Source organism: Thamnophis elegans, chromosome 4, assembly GCF_009769535.1.
Source record: "Thamnophis elegans isolate rThaEle1 chromosome 4, rThaEle1.pri, whole genome shotgun sequence".
NCBI classification, from domain to species: domain Eukaryota; kingdom Metazoa; phylum Chordata; class Lepidosauria; order Squamata; family Colubridae; genus Thamnophis; species Thamnophis elegans.
The window spans coordinates 52,729,595-52,753,419 of record NC_045544.1 but is presented as its reverse complement, the minus strand read 5'-3'; the positions used below and the strand labels follow the sequence as shown (position 1 = coordinate 52,753,419).

The following is a 23,825-nucleotide window of genomic DNA, read 5'->3' as shown; positions in this document are numbered from 1 at the left end:
CCACTATACCAACTGGTTCTCTCCATGTATTTAGTTATATGTTTATTTATTTCTTCTTAATATTGTTGATTCAAGCAAATATGGAACATAAAAGCCACTTTCTATCTGAAAACGTACTTCTTGTATTCTAAAAGGCAAGGGCTTTCCCTTCAAATGTTGTCAGTTTAGGAACAAGGAACGAGAATAGTATGTCTTAATATTTATTAGAATATCTAATTGGCCAATAATTAAGAGAAGGTTGAGGGGAGAGAAGAGAAGAGAAAGGCAATGAAATGGTAAGCCTTTCAAACATCATGATGAGGGGGAAACCCCCCCCCCCCAGCAATGCTGACTGCAACCTCATGGAAGCTTGTGGCCACCTTTGGTGTAAAACTCACAGACTTTTGGTGGATTCTCAAAAGAACCCTTTTTGTACAGCGATCGACTGTGGAAGCCCACTTCCTCTTTGCCGCCGCCTCTTCCTCCAGCAGGCACCGCCTCAACTCCTGTTCTTCACTTTTGCTCAAGGTTCTGTCAGTCACGGGCCGCACCAGATGCGATAGGTTGAGGTGACTGTACAGGCTTCTTTCCACCACATATGTGATATTGAACTCGCTGACTGAATTGCACCCTCGAAGCCTTCTGTTTGAGAAGCCACAGCTCCCACCTCTTCCTAGCCTCTTAGGTTTGTGATGAAGCAGCTGCATATCACAGATGGAAGGCGAGACACCTTTCCTAGCAGGACGCTGACAGAGAAAAGCTCTAGAACATGAATAATTAGGATCTGCCTTTTTTAACCGGATCTGCTTCCTGATACTCTGGATTTCCTCCAAAGATACCAGGACATGATGCTTGCACCTGCTGTCATAAAAGCAAATGCTTTCTTTACTTACCCCATGACTGAGAGAGCCAAGGTTCTTCATTTCTCCATCCGTTAAAGAACGGCAAACTTTGGGTATTTTATCCTCTTCTGGATAAGAAAAGAATGTCCCAAGTTTTTTGGGTGGTTTTATAAGGCCACGACTATCAGATTTACTGAAGGTCTTAAGCAATTTCTTGTTTGTACCCCAAGTGTCCAGGCTGCTGGATGAAGGATATACGGTCAGTGAATCACTTTCGTTATCTGGCTGTTTTTCAGAGGAATTATCCAAAATGAATTGTTTCTTGTGAATTCCAGAGTAAAGTGCCGGTCTTCCATCTGGTCCTGTGGGAGTGTCAAAGGAGTGATCATCCACACCTGAAAAGGAATATGCCACTATATTAGTTCTCACTAGCTAAACCGGTCATGACAAAAGAGAGAAGGGTGGGAGAGAGGGAGGGGGGGAGAGAAGTATATCCCAAAGAGACGACTTTTAGTCTTGTTCAACCAAATACATGTGGGGATAAGTTAATTCAGATAGTCCTTGACTTATGACCGCAAGTGAGTGCAAAATTTATGTTGCTAAGCAAGACAGTTGTTAAGTGAATTCTGCTCCATTTATAACCTTTCTTGCCACAGTTGTTAAGTGAAACGCTGCAAGTGCAGTAACCATGTTACTAAAAACAGGGTTGTTAAATGAGTCTGGCTTTCCCATTGACCAAAGGTGATCATATGACCCTGCACATTATAACCATCACATTTTTCAGTGCTGTTGTAACTTTGAATGGTCACTAAATGAACTGTTGTAAGTAGAGGATTAACTGCAGTTGAAGAATAGAAGAATCTGGACACCATCAAGGAATAAACAGATGCAATAGAAGCAATACCGGCACACTGATGTATGTCTCAACAGTATTAGATGGTTTTTGGAAAAGGCTAACTCTCTGCTGAAAATAATTAACCTAACCTAAAATAAATTTCAACCCCCCCCCCCCCAAAAAAAAACCCCAAACGATAGTGAAAAGCTGAAAGGAATAGAATGTACTGTGCAAGAACAAATTCAACTATTTATATGTAGTTAATAAAGTAAAATGAGAAATAGATAGGAAGATCAAAGGAAAACCAGATACAGAAGACTGAGTTTATGAATGAAAAGGGAATGCAGTGAATGGTCTGTCAGTTTTCATATATTTAAAGGAATGTCAGAAGGAGCCGCCAGCAGTAGCAGCAGCTCTGAACAGAGCCTGTTTTGTTTCTACAACTGTGAACGATGCCAAGAAGTGAATTTAAAATTAGAAATAGGTAGTTTGGGCTTAATATAGTGTCATCAATTGTGAATTTATTGCCTGTGACATTTGTGTGCAATCATTTTGCAAAGCAGTGGACAGAATTTCTGTCTGAGGGAGTTTTCAAACAGAGCGTGCTATTTTAAGTAAGAAAGGGTGAAAGTAGGGAAGCAAACTTGTGTATCTATGATTACATGGAGGAATTAGGGAAAATGATAGGCATCATAACCCATCCTCTCTCTATATACCTTTAGTCAAGCTGAATATAGTGAAAGTCATGTATGAATAGAATACTCTATTTGGAGAGCTATATTTTAAAAAATTCCTTTCCTCCTCCTCCTGCTTATTAGTAGAGAGGGAAAATCCATACTATATTACGATATATTTATCTACTTTGACAGTAGGGACAAGATACAGAAGGGAAAGAATCCAACAAAATACATTGAACATTTAACTTTTAACTTGAATGTTCCAAATGTTTTCATTAAACACAAATCTTGCAATAGGTTCACTCGATGTTTTGTGCACTAACTTGATTCTCCTCTCAAGTAAAATCCTGGAAAGGAAAGTGTGCCCTGGGTTTCATCAACTCTAAAAAGGCTAATGTTGTACTTAGAAAGGTCACAGCAAGAAATGTCTACATATTTATAGAATAGCAAGAGCTACAACTCATTGTGTGAGAAAAAAAGAAACACAAACATTCTTCAAATATTGGCTGGAAGAGCAGATAACTAAAAGATTAACTATACTAAAAATTAACAGTCACATTTTCACATTACAACACAGACTTAAAACTCTGCAGAAAAAAACTAACCTAACTTAAAATGATTGAATTCCAATCCTAACAATATAAAAAAAAACCAATAGTGAAAAGCTGAAAGGAATAGAATTTACTATCGAAACCTCTTTGCCTAATGGCATCAGAGCAGTGGTGAAATTCAGCAGGTTGTGGAGAACTGGTAGCGGAACTTTTGAGTAGTTCAGAGAACTGGCAAATACCACCTCTGGTTGGCCCCAAAGTGGGGTGGGAATTAAGATTTGCTGTATCCTTCCCCTGGAGTGGGAGGGAATGGGGATTTTGCAGTATTTTTTCCCACGCCCACCAAGCCATGCACACAGAACCGGTAGCAAAAAATTTTGAATTTCACCACTGCATCAGAGACATGAGGACTTCTCCAAAAAAGGAAGGCCAGAATGTAGGAGCAGTTATGGCATTGGAGGTTTGGGGAGTAGAGAAAATGGCAGATGTTGTGTTCTAGTAACTGGTTCCAAACACATTCTGCTTTATGCTGGAAGACAAACTGGCAACTGGTGGAGTTGAACATAGGTGCTATGCGGTCCCTACAACTGGCTCCAATCAAAACTTTAGATTTTGAAACTGATGAAGGCTGAAATGCTCCCTTTTGACTTGCAATGCAGTCATCAAAATAATAAGCTATTAAGGCGATGACCATAGCAAATGACCAAAAGGGCATTGGTCTCAGCTATAAGAAATGTTTTGAGTTAGAGGTGACATCCAACCCTTACTACAAAGTGTGTCTATGTATGTCAATATAAATTCCTATCCTCTGCTGATCTTTCTTCCCGCACCAAATATGGATAGCCTACGTAGCCTTAATTTATTATTTAAAATTTAAAACACACACACCACACACACACACACACACACACAAACAAACACACACACACACACACACGGAAGCCATTGAAATAGAGAACACCCCCACAACATGAATAAACGTGATGATACCTCCTGCCTACCAGACATCTGGAAACTAGTCAACAAACGAGTCCCAGCCACGAAAACTGACACCGGACCCAGAACAACACAGGACACCACCACCATCACCCTCACCAGACTCAGACCCAAACCCATCCCATAGACGAAATGCAACCACCATCCAGAAGCCAAACCACAGCGGCATCACCAACTGCTGCACCCCCCTCCGACCCCCACACAAAGCAAACTGACACACGCCATGAACACATGGCCAGACCACAAACTCGGAGCGAAACCAAAGCCCGGGATGTCACATCACAGCCATCTGCTCAGGACATTACATCACAGAACTCAGGAAGTTACAACACAAAGGCTCAGGAGGTTATCCCCCAGGATGTTGCAGCACAGGACTCAGGATATCACTAAACTAGGGCTCAGAAATGTCATCACACAACCCATTATCCAGGTTGTTACAACACAAAAGACTAATGGGCACACAGCTAGTGCCTCAGCCACACAGGATGTTATGAAACAGCTGACTAATCTGCATACATCAACTCCATCAACTAATCAAGATGTAACAACACAGCCAACCAACCCACTTACAGCAACAAAGCCAGCACTTCACACCCACCCACCAATATTTATAGAAAGACGGCAGTTCCAATTGTGCTCTGCTTGAACAGCATGAAGCCAAAGGCATCAGCCTGAAGATGACGAGTGGGACCTTGTCGAAACGTCGCCAAGATACTCTCAATCTTACACGGGAAAAGACCTGAATACAACAAGACCAGCATACCTACACTCGTGAAAAATGTACGAAAACACACCCACACACACGCATACACACACATAAATAAATATGGTTTAGTTAAAGTTCATAGGTATTAATTTAGTGATCGTTCAAAGTTACATTACTGAAAAAAGTGACCTATGACCATTTTCACACTTAGAACCATAGCAGCATCCCCATGACCAAAATTCAGATATTTGGCAATTGACTCATATTTATGATGGTTACAATGTCCAGGGGTGATGGGATCACTTTTTGCAACTTTCTGATGAAGTCAATGGGGAAACCAGTTTCACTTAACAACTGTGTTGCTAACTTACCAACTGCAGTGATTCACTTAACAACTGTGGCAAGAAAAGTTGGTAAAATGGGGTAAAACTCACTTAACAAAGATTTCACTTTGAAACAGAAATTTTGGGTTCATTATGGTCATATGTTGAGGCCTACCCCTGGAGAAACTGAGAATGGAACAAGCTTTCTTTGCCTTTGATTTCAAGAGCTCAGAAAAGGTCCTTAGATATTTTCCCTAGATATTTTTATTATCACAAAAAATATCACATCTCTATCAGGCCTCTTTTTTCCTCTCCTAAATTTAAGTGTACATTCCTAATTAGTTATTGCTGCGGAATAATATTTAATGTCAATTTGTCATTTTATTTTTAAAATCAAATCTAATAAATGCTATAAAAGTACAACTCACTATATTTTACTTTAAAGGGTTAAACTCTCCCACCCATGGAATCAATGTGGCATTCTTTGACTTCTATTCAAGTGATACATGTCTATTTTCTGACAAGCTCATCGTTCCTGCTGAAAGAACCATTTGCCAAACTTGAAGGGTGTGGTTTTGGTCAGGCAGATGTTTCAGCATCCCATGGGAAACTGACTCGCTTTCTAACCCTATGGGATAAACCCACTTGCATTTTCTCTTACAGTTTTTCATCCCCCACCCACTCACCCTGAATAACACAGCTCATTTGCAAATCACATTTCTTGGCTTCAGAATTTGCAGGGGGGGGAAAAGCAAGAACGAAGCAAAGTGGCAGAGGCTTTTATTTAAAAAAAAAAACTTTTTTAAACCAGAAAGGCAATGTATCTTTTTCTCCTACCAGTACTCTGCTCCCCTCAGACTCTTAATCTAGTATTCGCTATTACATTTCATTGATGAAAACCTCATGTCACATTAGTCACTTCCTGGAAAAGTGTGTATATTCAGTATGCAGATTCTCCTACTATACTGACAAATGCAGAGCTAAGAATTCTAATGAATTTTGGTAGCCAAGGTTATGGATCAGGGAGCCCCTTTTCTTGGGACTGTCCCGTGTCTGCCAGTTTCAGGAGGAATTCTGTTTGGCTGATAGAGCTTTCTGCCCCAGATGCACTCCCCAAAAGCTACTTTTGGGACTGCAGATTTTTCTAGGATGGGAATGGGGAAGGTGGTGAAAGGATGGATGGTACAACCCATCCACCACCAACAGCCTCTCTATTGCCTTTTCACTTGAGACTATCCCAATAATTATGTTGCAATAAAAGAAGACTACCCAGCCACAAAAAAAAACCCCCACGGTAGGTAACAGTACCTAGAAAACAGCGGACAATACTGTATAGCCATAAATTTAGACCGATAATACAAAGAGCTATTCTGATCCAGCTGATTATTTGAGCAGAGTGCATTAAAAAAACATCAATTCAGAGGGCGACCAAATGTTTCTTCTTTTCTTCTGGCAAGTTTCTCATACGCTTTTCCAAAGGGATGGCACACCCACCTTCTCCACCATGCCATTCTAACCGCTACCAGCAACATCATCTTGTTAAAGCTGCTAATTCTTACCTTCAGTGCTGGGTTTTTTAATTTCTTCCACTCGAATTAATTTCTTTCTCACCCTGCGAGTAGAGTTGACTAACTTATGCAGTCTCTTGAACTTCACTGATTCTTCCGATTCATCCTCTGATGGTTCTCTTGACTAGCAAGAAGCAAAAGAAAATGTTAGTACAGGAATTGTTGCACAGCTCAAGGCAGAGAAGCGTCTCTTTTTTCCAGAGTCCTAAAACAAGGCAAACCTTGAAACTTGAAACAATTCTTCTGTCATCCTGAATATTCACAATTTCTTCTCCCTCCCTCTCTGTCCCCCTCCCCCCCCCCACACACAGTACTTTAAAAAGAATGGAACGTACCATTTTACTTCTAAATGAGCACAAAGTAACTCTCAGGCACCAAAACGTGTTCCAGCCCTCATCGTCCTCTCTGCCGCTGCACATTGTGTAATAACAGCAATCTCCACGTTGCTTTCCCACACAGCCCAGGCAGGACAGTTCCCTAGCACTCTCTGAGCCCTGTTAGTTAAGCTCCTGTGGTTTGGGTCAGGCAATGGTCTTCCTGGCCTGGCGAAACTTCCACATTGAAAAGCCTGGTTTTCTGCCCTGAACTGAAACACTCCCATTGACTCCTTTTTTCCCAGCCTTAACAAGGAAAATCAAAACAGCAACAGCAGCAAAAAACGAGGAGGTGGGAAAGGAGAGAGGGAAGGGGAGGGAACGAAGAGGAGAGCTCATCGTCTCCACTCCAATGTATTTTATTATAATTTTTTTCCCTCTTATCCCCATCCTGGGCTTCTCATTTTAAGATTCTCAAGATTGGCTATTAATAAAGACCGAGCATTCCTCAAGAACTGACCAAAGAAAAACTCTGACCTTTGCAAGGCTCTTAGTTTAGCCCATATTCCCCAGCTTCCCATTTGGTCTCACTTCTGATGCTGCCTGCTCCGTTCCAGCTGTTTTCCCTCAAGTATCCAGCATTACAGAGACATAAAGAATCCTCCCTCTCCAGCAGCAGTGACACCACAGGCTGAAACAATCCATTCCTTGTGAACCAAATCAGAGCTCTCATTTTCAAGCCAGACCCAGCGCTCAATATGCTACTTCCTCTGTTTGGCCCCATTTAGAATTTCTGTGTGCAAAAGTAGAAAGGGGGAGACCAAAGAAAGAAAGAGGGGAAAAAAGGAGAGGGAAACTTAACTCTTGGCTTTACAGTACAGAACTGCCACTGTACAAGCCTTGCATTCCAAGGAGCGGAGAAGATTCCAGCTGGAGCTCTCCAAAGACTCTCTTTTGGCCTTTGCTTTCACACACAGCCCCTGACCAATTCATCCCCGTTCCAGACTCCCAGCTCAGAACCCCAAGAGCGACTTCCTGTGGATGAACTTTGGGTCATTTAAGTTGCCAGGTTGACATTGGGCCTTGCTGTCTATCTGTTTTTAAGTCAGACAAAATAAGCTTTATTTAACAGCAAATGTATATCATGTCATATGTATCAAGCTGGGGACGTGATGGCTAAGCGGTTAAAGACGTTGAGTTTGACAGCCCAGGTTTGAGATCTGAGCACTGCACGATGGGGCAAGTTTCTATTAATTCATCCCAGCTCCTGCCAACCGAGCAGTTTGAAAGCATACAAATGTGAGTAGAAAAATAGGCACCACTTTGGTGGGAAGGGAACAGTATTCCATGCACCATGTCGTACAATCATGCCAGCCAGATGACCATGAAAGTGTCTTCGGGTAACACTGGCTTCCTTGGCTAAGAAATGGAGCACCAGGAGAAGAAGGCGGGGCTTAGCAGTGAGAAGATGGAGTTTCAGGCTACTCCTGAAATTCCTCTATACCGAAGGATTTTTGGACGGGTTCTTTGAACTCTAGCTGTCCCGGAGACAACAGTGAAGGTGAGGAGAGACCCAGGACCTCAGAGACACCCGCAGGTCTCTGGGGGGGGGGTATTAACTCCTCGTGCCAATTCCTTTCTGGATTAGCTGCGTGCTAACTGAAACTGCAGGTTGCCCCTAAGAATGGTAGAAGTGATGTCATCTGGTAAGCTGATTTTATTATCCAAGAGAGACTGTCCGCGTTAAAGCTTAAGTTAACTGAAACCAAAGAATAGGAAAATTTAGCGGCGAATTGGTTTTTTTTTAATGGATTTATGGCTGGTGGCTACTTTACTTCTTAAATGCTTCAAAGAAACTCCTCGACATCCTCCCCCCTCTGACTCTCCCTAAGTGGATCGTAAAACTTAATTTCTACTAATCAGCCCGTCATGATTCGACATTTTTATTACTTTATTACTTGGCTCTGTTTACGATCAGATAAGATTGCACAGCCTGCAAGAGACTAGAAAAGTGCTTCGAAGTCTGTGGAAAAAAAAAGAGCTTGCAATTTTTAACTGCGACACATCATGGCATCTCAAAATACCTCTAAGATTTCATTTCAGATTCTTTTTTCCGCAATGTAGAGAGCTTTTGACTCTTATCAGAGGCTGGAAAGAAAATTGGATCATCTGATTTTAAAATATGAAGTAAAAACTGAGATCGTTGAATGTCTAAATGTTCCTGAAATACAAATGGAAAATGTGAGAAATGGTGTCCGGTCTATCTCAGAGGAAGAAAGGAGGGGGGGAGCTATAAAGAAGACTCATTTAAAGAGACAGAGTGCAGGAGGAATGGAAAATCCACCCTTGAGAATTAAAGTTAATTTGGAAAATTTTACAAGCCCGGGACAACATTATTATTTCATCACTGATATTCAGAGTCCAAAGGTGCGAAGATATCTTTGTCTGGATTTGCTTATGAAAACATTTGGTAAATTTATCCAACGCGTGGCAATTGGTTTGAGAAGATTTTGCTATTGGAGAGACACTGGCTGACAGATGGAAGAATGCAATTTAAAATTAGTTAAATCTGATTACCTTAATGTGTAATAGATTATAGCTGAATAATGACTGATATGGATAGTAATATATATAATTTGGAACTGGCTGATAGATTGAAGAATACAATTGAAAACTAGCTAAACCTAATTGTTCTTTTTTGTAACAGATATAGTTGAATAATAATTGATATTGATAGTAATGTATATAATGTGGAGCTTGATATGATAACTAACAATGGATATGAGAAACATTTTTAGATTATACATAAAGATATTATACATATACATTAACTACAATAATTATCACTATTTAAAAAACTAAATAAAATAATACAATCAAATGTTAATCAATACTGGGAAAATGTTATGATATATGATATAATTAAATATTATGGATGTTCAGCTAAAATAGGACATGAGGATTTGATGATAATAGAGGATTTTACAAATAAGTAAATGATTGTCAGCATGTGTTATGGATTAATTCTTTGGCATAGCTAAGGATGAAGGATGTTTAAATAACCATAGGTAATTAAAACTGGAGGTATAATGATGTTGATATGGTAAATATTCGAGTTAAGATATTTTGAATTAATATGAGTTAATGGAAGAGAAGCACCAAAGCATGTTGTAACCAGTTGATATACTTCTTTTTTTTTTTATAATAGACACCTGTGTTTTGTTTTGTTTTCCTGCCTTGTCTCTTGTTGTTTTTGTCTTTTTTTGTATTATTTTTATTTTTTATTTTAATTTTTATTTTTATTTGCCTTTTTTTTTTTTTTGATTTTTTCTTTTCCCACCGGTGTGGGCAGGTATTGTTCAAGATTATTACTTTTATTAATATTTCTAAATAATAATTACAGTTAAATGAAAACCAAAATTATCTGTAATTGATTGACAACATTTTCTACAGATGTAAAGAAAGATGCTGTACCTGTTTTAAATTAAAATTAAAAAACATTTATTAATAAAAAAAAGGAAAAAAAAAAAGAAATGGAGCACCACTAGAGTCACACATTAAAGTATGTTTCACATATGAAACCCTTGCCTTTACCTATCTATCAGAGTAGCCACATAAGGTAAGATAAAGGTTCCCCTCGCACATATGTGCTAGTCATTCCCGACTCTAGGGGGAGTTTCAAAGCCGAAGAGCCAGCGCTGTCAGAAGACGTCTCCTTGATCATGTGGCCGGCATGACTAAACGCTGAAGGCGCATGGAACACTGTTACCTTCCCACGAAAGGTGGTTCCTATTTTTCTACCTGCATTTTTTACATGCTTTCGAACTGCTAGGTTGGCAGAAGCTGGGACAAGTAATGGGAGCTCACTATGTTATGCAGCGCTAGGGATTCCAACTGCCGAACTGCCAACCTTTCTGATCGAAAGCTCAGGATCTTAGCCACTGAGCCACCACATCTCTCTCTTGTTTTTGCCCCACCTGGGGCAAATCAAATCAATTGCTATCTACCGCCTCTTCTAAGGGTGCCTAGGACTTGGTCCACAGTTCTTCAATGATCTTGGACTTTTGCCATCGTCATTTTTGAACTGTGGTGCCCAGAACTGGACACATAACTTCTAGTGGAGTCTGACCAGGGCACAGTTAGATCAAATGATTACTCCTTGTGATCTGGATGTTTCTGTTTCACTCTACAGTGCTTTGGGCCATTATTCAAACAATATAGCTTATGTGCAAATATAAATGCAGCCATATTGTCCTGCTTGGATTCTAAAATAAAATAGGATATTTTAAAAATCCCAACAGTTTGCACTCTTTCTCTTTTGCCCTTGGATATGTGTAAGCATTTTCAGAGAAAAATACTCTTCGAGATGCTGTTGCATTGAATACAAATCCATTTCAGGAAAAGTATGAACTGCCCCTACGTTAATTCCCTACACAAAAGACATTTGCATGTTAATACCAAAAGGGAACATTTTACAGCATGTGGCACTTTGGCTATCCCACTCAGATGTCAGAATACTTCCAATCAACAACTTTGAGTCGTTTGCATCTACAGGCATGCAGCTTTCTGCTTGAAAATGTTTTGACATAGCCAGTAACTCTGTGCCAAAAAATAAAAAGAGGGCCCCACATCATGTATAACCCTCATTCTACAAAGCAATTTCTTTGCATGTTTCAAAGAAGAAAACACATGGAACTGCAATACTGTAAACAGGAACAGCTTGGTTTTCAACCACACTGTAAGCCCCCACCCATTTCATTCAAAAGCCCCTAATGGCTCAAGTCTTAATTATTTGGCTAATGTTGGATGCAGAAATTCTGTAGTGAATGCTTAAGTGTTTCATTTCTAGTTTCCATGGCAACATTACATCAGATTGCAGACAGCTGGCTCCACAGTTTTAAACCATAACAAATTGACCAAGCTAGTTCAGAAAATTATCCTGGCTTTAAAGAGATAGAGTGCTATTCAGCCGCCAGCAAAATAGTGCAAGGCCAACAGGGCTCATTTTTGGCAAAAGCAGAAGGCGGACTCTTTTTCCCAGTTTCTTTTGGAACAAGTGCATGTGATGTTCTAATACCAGCAAAAGTGGGTCAATGCTGGATGAAAAAGCACAGGGGAACCAGATCAACAGCATTGGCAGTTATGAAGTTCTCCAACTATAAACTGAAACAAAACTTTTGTCAGGTGGTCCAAAGCTTCCCAACCTGGGTATTTGGAGGTTGGAGAATAGTTTGACTCCCTATTCTTTGTGGCAACCCCCTGAGATATTGGAACACTGCTATCATGTCCCCCTAGTCCTTCTTTTCATTAAACTAGACATATCCAGTTCCTGCAACCGTTCCTCATATATTTTAGCCTCCAGTTCCCTAATCATCTTTGTTGTTCTTCTCTGCACTCTTTCTAGACTCTCAAATATCTTTTGTTGCTTCTGGATCCAATTCAAGGAGTTGGTTTGGACCTTCAAAACTCTTAATAGCTTAGGGTCAGATTATCTGTGGGATTGCCTCTCCCCAATTAATCTGTTTGCCTCATCAGGTCAAACAGCGAAGACATGTTGTAGGTTCTGTGTACATTTCATCCCAAGAGATGTGACTTCTCTGCCACAGACCTTGCCTTGTAGAATCTTCTCTTACCCCAAACAAGATTATCTCCATCACTTTTCTACGTCATGGGACTAAAACTGAATGCAGTATTCCAAGTGTGGCACCAAGGCATTATAAGTAGTATTAACACTTCACGGGATCTTGATTCTATTCCTCTGTTTATGCAGCCTAGAACTGTGTTGGCTTTTTTGGCAGCTGCTTCACACTGCTGGCTCATATTTAAATGGTTGTCCACTAGGACTCCAAGATCCCTCTCAGAGTTACTACTACTGAGCAAGGTATCAGCTACACTGTACCTATCCATTTTGTTTTTCTTGCCTAAATGTATAACCTTACTTTTTTCACCACTGAATTTCATTTTATTAGATAGTGCCAATGTTCAAGTTTGTTCTCTGTGTTTCTACATTAACAAAGTAGAATTAGAAGTCAGGAAACTGTCTCCGTTGCTAATATGATCTTCAGAAAAGTTGGTCGGTTTTCAGTTTTCTCTGCAAGCTCTGACTCCCCATTGAATTCTCTATCTCAAGCCAAGCTTATTCATACCCTGTTTCCCTTAAATAAGACCTCCCGGGATAATGAGCCTAATCGAGCTTTTGAGTGCATGTGCCCCCCCCCAAAAAGTCATCCCCCAAAATTGCAACATAGCAGCAGCCATGAGGTGACATGTTCGCTGCCTCTTGCACCTCAAAAATAATAAGATCTCCCTGCAAATAATACCAAGCACTTATTTCGGGGGTCAAAAGAAAATAAGACCTTGTCTTATTTTTGAGGAAACACAGTATGATTTGGGGAAGTATGTATTTACTGTATCTAAAGAAACAACTCCTGAAATTCACGTTTTTAAAGAAGTGATTTATATTTCTTGATCCGACTCCATTTATTGCTTCTTCAGTTATGATCTGCTTTCTAAATATGCCAATAAAAAAGTCCATCCAAGAAATTACTAATTAACTATCAAATTACTGTTTAACTCAGGGGTGTTGAGCTAGCTTACCTTATTTCCTATCTGTATCATTTCAGAACTATGTGATTAGTTACAAGAATAGGCATTTCAATAAAGAAAATATATGTAATAATATGCACATGTTTATTACACATGCATTTATCTAGAGATATAGTTTCATGCATATGTTTGGCATCCCACTTAAATGGCACAATTCACCTCAATTGCTAAGTAACAAAGCTATCTAATCTTTATATATTTCTGCAAATGTGAATAGAGTCTTGCTCTTCATATACAGTTGTTCACAGATTCCAAAAAGTGGCCTATTTGTCAGGCTTACAATTTTACAGATCAATAAACACTTTGACCCTCTAACGCTGGTACTGGAGTTCCATCTACTTTCAATGTACATTGGTTCTTCTGAGTAGCTGGGTAAGGACTTGAAAATGAATACAATTCATTCTTACAAAAGAGAGGAGGGTTATTTAAAAGAAAAACAAATACACTTCCAGCTAGCAATTTTGATTCTGGCAAGCACTGTAAGAAATGAAAGTTACACAAAACTGTTGACGTCAAGACAAGACCTGGAAGAAACAATTCTGCTAATGTTGGTCCCAAACTATTCAGACCAGCAGATTGGAAACCGTAGATTACCACAAACCATTTGCTAAAACATTTAGCTAACAGTGGGGGTCAGCTAATCCATAGTATCATCAGTCTAAGATGCCCACTTTTCAGGTAGCTGGACTTCTTATAGCCGTGATGGTGAACCAATGGCATCCTTGGGCATGCGCACTGTCATCAGCTGCTCTTCTGGTTTCCAGGGCGTGCATGCATGCCTAGCTAGCTTTTCTTTGCATGAGCTGGAGTGCCGGAAATCAGAGGACCAGTTGACATTACGGTTTGGGTATTTGGTGCCGAAAAGGTTCGCCACCACTGTTCTATAACAAAGTAGCTAGCTCTGTAATAACCCAAATCTCTGTGGTATTGCATCAGTGATAGGTTCCGGATTCTGTTGCAATTGGTACGGTGCAATGGGGCCAGGTGTCCACCACATGAAGGTGCGCAGCCTGCGCACACATATGCACAGCCCACGCATGTGTACTTACCGCCTGCGATGCTCCAGCTGCTCGGCAGAGCATTGCGCAGGTGCCATGCACTCCATGCACGGAAGCCCGAAACAGCTCAATACAAGTAAGGAGCGCGGGCAGGTAGGTGAGTCCTCCAGAGCACCATACTGGAACAGTACCTGGTGCTCCCAGCAGGCACTTGTACACTTGTACTGGGGTGTACTGGTCGTATCCCACCACTATATTGCATGTACAAACTTACATTTTTTCTCAATTCTAACTAACCTTTAAATAAGCTGGTTCAATGTTTTCAACAAGAAACAGCATTGTACAGGTAGTCTTCAACTTACGGCCACAATTCAGCCCAAATTTATGTTGTTAAATGAGAAATGTGTTAAATGAGTGTGTCCCATTTTACGACTTTTCTTGTCACATTTGTTAAGTGAAATATTGCAGTAATTAAGTTAGTTACACAGTTGTTCAGTGAATCTGGTTTTTCCAGTGACTTTGTCAGAAGGTTGCAAAAGGGGTTCTTATGACCCCGGGACACTGTAACTATCATAATATGAACTGGTTGTCAAGCATCCAAATGCGATGGAAATGCTATGTGAAAAATGTTCATTAGTCACTTTTTTCAGTGCCGTTGTAACATTGAACAGCACTAAATGAACTGTTGTAACACACCCTCTAGCTGTGTTGGAGTTACAGTTCCTGGATTTCTCAGCCACCAAGTAGCTTGGTTAAAATTAGGTTAGAAGCAGACTTAACATATTTGGAGAATCTAATCATTTATTCATAGGGACGCAGTGGCTCAGTGGACTAAGATGCTCAGCGTGTCGATCAGAAAGGTCGGCAATTCGGCAGTTTGAATCTCTAGTGCCGCCTAATGGAGTGAGCTCCCGTTACTTGTCCCAGCTTCTGCCAACCCAGCAGTTCAAAAGCATGTCAAAATGCAAGTAGAAAATAGGGACCATCTTGGTGGGAAGATAACAGTGTTCTGTGCACCTTCGGTGTTTAGTCATGCCGGCCACATGGCCACGGAGATGTCTTTGGACAGCACTAGCTCTTCGGCTTTGAAATGGAGATGAGCACCTCCGCTAGAGTCAGGAACGATTAGCACATATGTGCGAGGGGAACTTTTACCTTTACGTTCTTAATCATTTATTTGCCTACTATCTAGATCAAGGCTTGGTTGTTCTTGCCTGCAGAAAAGCAACCTTCTCTAAGTATTGGATTCAAATTATTCCAGAAGGATTTAAACAGACAATTGTTCCAAAGCCATATACAACATATTCTGTACTAGCCATGCTATATTTCCAAGCTAAATTTGGAAAAAAAAAAAAAAACCGAAGGATTTGCTAGTCCATTTTAAAGAGGCATTGCTGTCTCTTATTTAATTAACTACAGTATTCATCTTCCCCAATATATATTTTTGACCAACCCTTTTAGTCACTTGCTTAGATAATTGGTTTGTAAAAACAAACACACTTAAAGGGGGAGGGACCCTTCAAAATCCCTGCATCTTGTTGAGAAAAGCAGCTAGAAAATTAAATTTTAATCAAATGGTTAAAAATATGGCTGACAGAGCAAGGCACATATCTTTAAAAAAAACATCAAGTAAGGGAAAGAAAAGGATCAGAAAGACTCAGCATGCCGGCTTATAACATATATAGCCACAGAGAGGAGCCCTTCCTGTTTTTTTTTCTCTTTGCAACAAGGGAAATACATCCTTTGAATATTCTGTGACAGGCTCGATGACTTACCAGCCTTGGAATTTAAGAAGTCTAATATTCTGTTCTGAATAATTCTCCCTTGAGGGCTGTTCTTCTGAGTTGCTTAACTCTAAATTTTAGGCTTATTTACAATTTACTTAAGTGAATAATATTGGACTTCACCCTCTGACAAAGTGACTGGGTTTGGGAGCCACACAACTTGATAGAACATTCGTTTTACTAACGGCCATTTCCTATAGGAAGAAAATGGGGAAAAGGAATAAAGAAACACAACCCATTGGCTGCTTTCTACCCATATAATTCTTTGTCTCCAGGAGAGAGGAAGAAGTTACTGAGTATAACTAAATCTATTCACCACAAAGGCAGGAAGAGAGGAAATAATGCCAGCTTTCTTGTACCAGAGGTTTACTGACACTTTCTGACCCCTCAGTTCCTTAATAATTGTCAGTGGAATTACATCTCCACCGTCCAGGCCTTCCGCACAGCCCTTAAGAACTGGCTAGCCCGTCAGGCCTGGGGACAAGGATAGGCGCCCCTCCCGAATGATGAATGTATGTTGCTTGCTATTTTATTATATGTCTCTATGTCAATGTTTGTATTCCCCCTCCCTGATTTTATGTGAGCCGCCCTGAGTCCCCTCAGGGAAAAGGGCGGCCTACAAATATTAATAAAATCTCTAAAAAATCTCTAAATCTCTACAGTGAATGAAAAATGGGCGGGGAAGAGAAACCCATAAAACACTATTGCACCTCTGCAAAAGGAGTCTGAAACGCTAAGGAACTGAAAGCTCTCACAGAAAGATGGAAAGCTCTCACAGAAATACAGACCTGAGCGTTACTCAGAGTGACTAACAATTTTGTCCTGGTTTTATTGGGTTAAGAGGATTTTTTCCCAGAAACAAGACTTCAAATGTTCTCAATGACTATTCCTATTAGCCTCCACCAGGATGATCAATGGTTAGGGACGATGAGCTGTTGTAACCCCAAACATCTGGAAGGACCTAAATAGGAGAATGCTAGCTTAGAACATACAATTTTATTGTAATTAAATTATTTTTAAAATGTCCCATCTTTCTGCATTTCTTTTCAGTTTAATTATCTTTGTTTTGATGTAACCCCTAAAAAGCTTATGTTTAACAATTCTAAGAAACTAGAATGACAGGCATTTGAAAAATGATTTTCTTGGATACCAATAGGCCTGTGAGATCTTCATTGAAAATCTGTATCTCACAGACATCATGGTCACTGATGCAAAACCTGGGAGTTGAAGTCCACACACTTGGAACCTACCAAGGTTGGGAAACGCCACACTACCCTCTATTACTCTTTTTAAGGCTAGTCTTCCTGGTTTGTTTTATTTGTCATGCTTTGGTCAGAGTGGTAATATCAGACAACTGAATTTTAACTTCAGTTTATTTATTTTGTTAGCTTTTATATCTCATCTTTCTTCCAAGAAGTCAAGGTGGTGGGTGCTTCTTATTCCAATTTAACCCATAAATGCAGGCTGGGTCCAAGATCATTCAGTTGTCTTCCACAGTTGAGAATGGATTTGAATTTAGTTTTTTTGGGGCTGTAGTTCACTATATCACATTTAAGAAACAAGTACGGAAAACTAAACTAAACATCTTTACATCTATTAGCTTTGTGGAAATCTTGAGTTGTGTTCCTTTAAATTAGATATATTTGCTAAGAACTTAAAAACAAAATGCTATCTGAACCAATGAGTAATTTATACTTTTCCAAAATGTAATAGAATGTATTCATTAGTTTTACAGTATTTGAGCTTGAAATTATCTAATTGACAAATAAATCCAACTACGTTATCTTGTTAAATTTCATCAACTTTCCAGGATCTTGGAGAAATGCGAGAACACTCACGTCAAATGGAACATGGAAAATTCAACATAATCCAACCCTGTATCCATCTAGCACTTAAGTAGTAACAACAAGTTTCTTCAATCAATTTGCAACAGTTCCCTACTGAATACCAGCCTACGGGCCATCCAATGAACAAGCATGTTCCAATGGTCACTTTAGCAAGAATCATACTGAATATTAACTAGTAATCAAATGCCTGATAAAATGAATAGGGATTTTCTTTCAGGTATTCATGACGGGAAAATTATTATAATTTTAATTGAGGGCTTGATTCAATAATGGAGTAGTTGCTGAAACATGTTTCAAAAGATTGGCTCCAGTCACTTTTTAAAAGCATTTAGCAAATAAGTTTCTTCTTGATTTTGGGATGTATATATGCACACACACATATACAAAGTATGCATACATCTACACACACAGAGAGACATTATAGAGTTCATAGAACTCTGTCATAGAAATCTAGTTCCCTTTTTGAACACACTATTGTAGAATTAACTGTTAAACCAATTTCATCAGAACAATTTAATCATTTCATAATTACATGCTACATGGTAAATACGTTGTAAGATTACCACACAAATACTCTATGCATATTTGACTGATCAATATTTAAAATCATAAAGTTAAAACTCTTTTACAAGTTGTATAATACAGCCATCCTTTCATTTCTTTTTTTAAAAAATAGTTTCATTAAGTTACAGAATGAAATCACCCTAAGAAGTAACAAAAAAGAAAGAACACATGCCTGGCCTCATTGAAAATTCTCCATATTATGTTGCCTACCCTGATGGTTTTTCAATAGCTTGGACTATAATTCCCATCAACTCCAGACAGCATAGGAAAATTAGAAAGTACCAGGCTTGGAAATACTGAAAACTGTATTTTTTTTTTATCCCTATGGAACTATGAAATCCACATATTTGAAAATGAGGAGAGTTTTAATCTTGATTTGTATGTATGTTCCTGTGAGATGAGACAGAGGTCCAAGAAATTCATTACTTCTACAGCATCCCCTGCTGGCTGTTTCAACTTGTTAAGCCTTGATTTTCCCACTGAATATAAAATGAGAATTTGAAAGTTGTCACGCGTAGAAAATGAGAAAGGAACTACAGGGCAAGACAGTGGAAAAACAGTATTAATGAAGCTCTATTGTTCTGTCCAGTGCCCTTGGTTCTGGAGCTCAATTAAGCTGTAGCTGCACAGATGTAGTTTGAACATATTATTAACTTCCAATTCTATTTAAATCACACTGGCAGGGATCTATTATCCTATTTTCATTTGATGGCACAGAATCCAGCATGACAGCAAAATGCACTGACAGAGGGGCATTTGGTTCATGCAGGATTGCTTTGGATATTGGCCATAACTTTGCTCTGTCATAAGGAGTTCCCTGAGTTGCACTGCCTAATGCAAGCTATCTAGTGAATTGCCCTCTCAACCATATTAAAGCTTTTCATAAGCCCCTTCTGAGGAGAAGAATGTATCTGTCATTATTCAGCCTTCTCTAATCTAATTCTCCGTTGCCCTGGCTGAGCAAATGATTGGATTTGTGATCCAGCACATCTGGAAGGCTTGAAGTCTTCTATTATGTTGATTCCTTTAATCACAGATGCGGGAAAAAGTATTCAAATACTATACAAGTAAAATTTTCTCTTTGAGTGAGGAATGGAGCAAAGAATTATATTTTCTCCCTCCACCCATCCCCAGTATAAAAAACAGAATATGTTCTTGTTGAGTATGTACTTATTCTTATATCATTTAAATTTTATGTACTTCTTAGCCACTTAATCCTACACGCTGCCTTTACTATTCTCACGTTCCCCAATGAAGAGATTTTTGAGACTATAATTACTAGAATTCTCAACCAAGATGGAAATTTTAGAAGATGCTCTTCTGTAGGTACTGAACACTGGAAGACACTGGAAGTCTTTAAGAAGATGTTGGATAGCCATTTGTCTGAAATGGTATAGGCAGAGGGTTGGACTGAAATGGTATAGGCAGAGGGTTGGACTGGAAGGCCTCCAAGGCCCCTTCCAACTCTGTTATTGTATTGAATTGTAACATGGGGAGAGACAGAAAGAGAAATGAAATAACAAATGTAGCTTAGAAGTTAAGGATAACTGAAAACCATCTTGTATTAATTTACTGAAAATATATTTAAAAGCTGGCAATAAGTGGGAGGAATAATACATTACTTTTTGGCACTGACAATGAGATTTTAAAAAAATACATTTTAAGGCTGAAGCTAAGAGTAGTAGTAATTTTTTAAACTGCCTTAAGGCTATCTATTTCACTAAGACAAAATTATGTACAGTGATAAATAAATCTATATATAGATAAATTGAATCCAGAGAGATACATATTTATTGTCTTTTAGAGGGATTATCACAACATGTTGACTCCAACCTGCTTTTCCTTAATGCAAATGTTTTATTTTCATTTTTTCATTTTCATTTCTTACAGTCACATATATACTGTGCATGATTGGGGCCATATAACATTAGGCAATAAACACAGCCATCCTTGTACTCCCCAAAATACAAAACCAATATACCACTTCAACCCTCCATACACCCTTTCTTACTCCCCCCTCCAACTTTCCTTTCTCCCCTCCAACATTCCCCTCTCCTACTTCCCCTCCCCCTCTGTCACTCCTTTCTCCCCCCCCCTTCCATCTCACCCTCCTTCCGATCCTCTCTCCCACCCTCTCTACCCCTCCCTCTTCTTTCCCTCTGCTCCTCGCTTCGGTGTATTTCTACTATCTATCGATATATTCAGCTTCTTATTTTTATACTAAAATTAAAAAAAAGCAACAGTATACAAGTGCAATCATGTTACTTTAAAATCTGGCACATACTATATTTCCCCCCTCCCCCCTATGACCCCACCTCCCTTCCCCCCTCCCGACTTCCCAGAGCCTGTACACGGTATAGCTTTTTATCAAACACAGTCTAAAAGAAAAAAAAGAAAAAAAGGGGGGAAAAGAAAAGAAAAAAGAAAGAGAAGAAAAAAAGTCAGTAAAGTCTCTGCGTTGAACTCAGCTTCTTACCATTACACAAACTTTAAGCAGTTTACATTGTTCCTAATCTTAATTGTTTGATTACCTGCAGGATTTCCCCAGAGGTTATTTGTTGATTCAGCTTTTGCCTGTACTCTTCTCTAGCTAGGGGCCTTATCTCTTTATCTAAGTATCTGTCTGTTTCTAAACCCTTAATTTTTGTCCCCTTTGTGCCGCCTTCCTCTATAACACAATTTAGATACATTTCAAATTTTTCTTTTGGTATCCTCTTCCAACTCTTTTCGTTTTTACCCTTGTTTCTGTCTATATATATATATTTTGTATTCATCAGTACTCCTCTCATATATGCTTTACTTACATCTCCTACAAATTCCCTGAATATACCCTTATTCATATTCAGAACAAAGTAATCAGATAGCAATTTTTAACAATCATTAATATACTTTTCATATCAAAATAAACTCCCATTCGACCTCCAAGACCTTCTTGCCTGCACTACCCTTCCTAATTCCGTCCAGACTGAGTTATGATCCAAGAGAACCCTCGCCGCAATCTTTGTCTTCTTCACCCTAGAAAATAAATCATTAGTGATTTGTATAAAATTCAAAGTTGTCCATCAAGTCTTTTTCCCTTCTAGAATTAGGTCTAATGCAATATATCTTCCAAAGGGATCTGCTTCAGTTCACTCAGCCTTAATGTCTTTTCTTAAATATACAACTATACCATTTTTCTTTTGCGTAGCAGAGGTCACAAAATATTGACCAAGTTCGAGGTTGAACAGATATTTTGGATCAGTTAATTTAATATGAATTTCTTGCAGACAAGTTATATCGTTCTTGAACTGTTTGAAATAGTAAAATATTTTCTTTCTCTTCTGTAAAGAGTTCAGACATAACTCCTTAATCAATGGCTGATGATTATTGAGGTTGTTGCAATCTGCCTTGTTTTCCCATTCGTCTGGTAGTCGTACGGCTAGGTCCTTGTTCTCTGGTCCCTTGCCCTTCCGGAAGGAAGAAATGGTGCTTTCTGTCTGGTAGTTGTGTGATTTGCTGTTTATCTTGTCCTTCTCGTAATCTTTCTCCAGATCCAGATGATTCAGGGTGTCCCACCTTCAGGGTCTTGTGATAGAAATCTCGGGCTTCCCATACAGAGTTGAGATGATATATTTGCTTATCAAATGTAATTATAATACCAAATGGCACATCCCATCTATACTGTATCTGACGGTTTCTGAGTTCTTCCACTAGAAAAGCATAATCTCTCCTGGCTCTTAGCATTTGGGGTGGTATTTCTTTGAAGACGATCAAGTCCTGTCCGCCAATTTGTAGCCTGGTATTATAAGACTCTTGTAGTATCACGTTTCTAGACTCTCTTGTAGTAAAATATATAATTACATCTCAAGGAAGTTGTCGCTGTTTCGCCGCCCAAGAGTTAATGCGATAAATTTTTTCAATCTGCCAGTCAAAGTTGATCCCCGGTCTTCCCACCAGACGATTAAAGGCCTCTGAGAAAATCTGCTTCAAGTTCTCCTGTTCGTTTTCACGCAGCCCCCTGACTCTTAATGCAAGCTCCATCTGTTTGTAGTGTATCATAACAATTTGTTTTTCTGTGCTTTCGACTTTTTGTTGCATCACTTCAATTTTGGATGTCAAGTTAGTGTTGGCTTCCTCAAGAACCTCTAGCTTATCTTCCATTCCAGCAACATATTCTGTCAATACAGTTACAAGTCCCACCATATCGTCCTTTGTTTTGGCAATCCTAGTATCAAGCTTATCACATAAGTCTGCATTAAGTTTCTTTATCTCCTCTCTAAATTCTCTAAGAGTCTCAAAAAAAAATTCTTTCGTTAGTAAATCTCCAGTAGGGGGCGTAGAGGGTGAAAGCTGCAACTTTGTGGCAAGTGCGTGAGGTGTATTCCTAAAAGGACGTCTCCCCGACTCTGATTTTGGTGCCATTATTTCTTTTCTTCAAACACTTATTCAACAATTATTCAAACTCTGCTGGCCCGTTGTGTAGCTTGCAAGAGAAGAAAGTATTAGGTCCCCCCTTTATTTGTTCTTAGAAGTTTTTCAAAAGATTTCAGAAAAGAGCATTGTAACAAAGCAAGTTTCAAAAGATTAGCATTGTTATGAAACAATTCATATTCATCTCTGTTTAGAATGTCTCTATATTAACAAGGAGGCTTTTACAGCTTTTAAAAGTTGATAAGAAAAAAAAATCTTGGTAGGTCTTCAGAGAAACAAAACTAATTAGTCAGAGAATGCCATCTGGCTGTTCCTTTGATCTTTCTCTCTGTCGGACAGTTAAGAATGTGGCATCCGCCATTTTAAGAGCTTTTAGAGGTTGATAGGAAAGAATCTTCAGAGAAGTGGAACTAATTAATTAGTGGGAGGCTATTCCTTGGATTCTTTGCAAAGGAAATAGGAATGTACCATTATTGCAAATGCGGAAGCTACAGAATCGCCATCTTGGGAGCAGTTGCACAAAGGAAGCTTTATGAAACTGAAGCTAGGATTTTTTCTAGAAAGAACAAATAAAGTTCTCAGGTACGGGCTCTGCTTGTATTAGTTTCAAATAAATGTCTCAAAAGTTGTCCTAAGAGGGCTTTCTTTGCCTTGTGCTGTTGAAACAGCCGAGATTTCTGGCTGGAGATATGACTCAGCTTTGGTTGTCTCCCCCCTTCTGTTCGCAGCAAAAAAAAAGCTGCAAACTTCAAAGAAAGCTCTTACCAGCTGGGTCTCTCTCTTCAACCTTCTTGCCTGAAAAATGAGATATCTGCTAGGTGTTTA

The 23,825-nt window shown here is 39.2% G+C and overlaps 1 protein-coding gene across 1 annotated transcript in view; it reads right to left on the bottom strand.

Annotated features, from left to right (window-relative positions):
- SASH1 (SAM and SH3 domain containing 1) overlaps nucleotides 1-23,825 on the bottom strand; it is a 223,751-nt gene that overhangs the window by 50,443 nt on the left and 149,483 nt on the right. Inside the window, 2 exon segments of the mRNA XM_032216012.1 lie at nucleotides 873-1,216; nucleotides 6,469-6,601. Of these exon segments, the coding sequence (XP_032071903.1) occupies nucleotides 873-1,216; nucleotides 6,469-6,601 (477 nt within the window).